Source organism: Trichinella spiralis (assembly GCF_000181795.1).
Source record: "Trichinella spiralis strain ISS 195 chromosome Unknown Scfld6433, whole genome shotgun sequence".
NCBI lineage: Eukaryota > Metazoa > Nematoda > Enoplea > Trichinellida > Trichinellidae > Trichinella > Trichinella spiralis.
In genome coordinates this window covers 1-723 of record NW_003533372.1, presented here as the reverse complement: position 1 = coordinate 723, position 723 = coordinate 1, and the positions used below count along the sequence as shown (strand labels likewise).

The 723-nt window shown below is 35.7% G+C and overlaps 1 protein-coding gene across 1 annotated transcript; it reads left to right on the top strand.

Annotated features, from left to right (window-relative positions):
* Positions 1-56: 56 nt before the first annotated feature.
* On the top strand, positions 57-674 carry Tsp_15714 (conserved hypothetical protein; the record flags this gene model as incomplete). The annotated part of the gene is made up of 1 exon (XM_003366188.1): positions 57-674. A coding segment is annotated over one exon (618 nt), but the record flags the coding sequence as incomplete, so codon positions are not given.
* Between the last annotated feature and the right edge of the window lie 49 nt (positions 675-723).

Sequence of the window (723 nt, the reverse complement as noted above, 5' to 3'; positions counted from 1 at the left end):
CCAACACTTTTAAAAGACCCTGTTAGTATATTTATTTTTAAAGTATAGGTTTTTAGGGATTCCCAATGGGTGGATTCAACAATAATGTTGGTCGTATTTTGGTAAAGCAGTTGGAAACGATTGCATTATCGATAAGTGGAAGAATGGCAAAGAAAACAGTTTCGGTGCCAGTTGTTCACAAAGAAATTGGAAAAGAGGACTTGCCAAAGCGTGATTTTAAAATTTTGACAAAATTTCGTCAAGAAAATGTGAGTGGATTGGAGAAAGTCGATCGCATCATACCAGCAGTGAAAGATATTATTAGTATCAAAGAAAATTGCAAAGCGGCAGCAGAAAATGCGTTGGATCAATTGAATCAGCAAGATATCCATAAAGAAAATGTTCACCTTCTTCTGGAGAAGAGAATAATTGAATATTGTCAGTGTATGCGTGATCATCAAGAACAAGAACTGTTAAAAATTAGGATTACTGAAAAGCTGCACGACTGTTTGTCATTATTTGAAAGCGTATTGCAAATGCTTGGACTGGAATACTGCAAAGATGCAGTGCAAAGATCATCTGTTGGGATTGCTTTGCCACGGTTGTTGGAGAATTTTAAAAATTTGCTTCGTCATCATAAGAATGTTGATTTGCTAACAACCCATGAAGATGTTGACAAAGTGCTGAAGAAAGATGTGGATGAGTTGAACGAAAAGATCAAAATACAAGAGGAAAATAACGCTA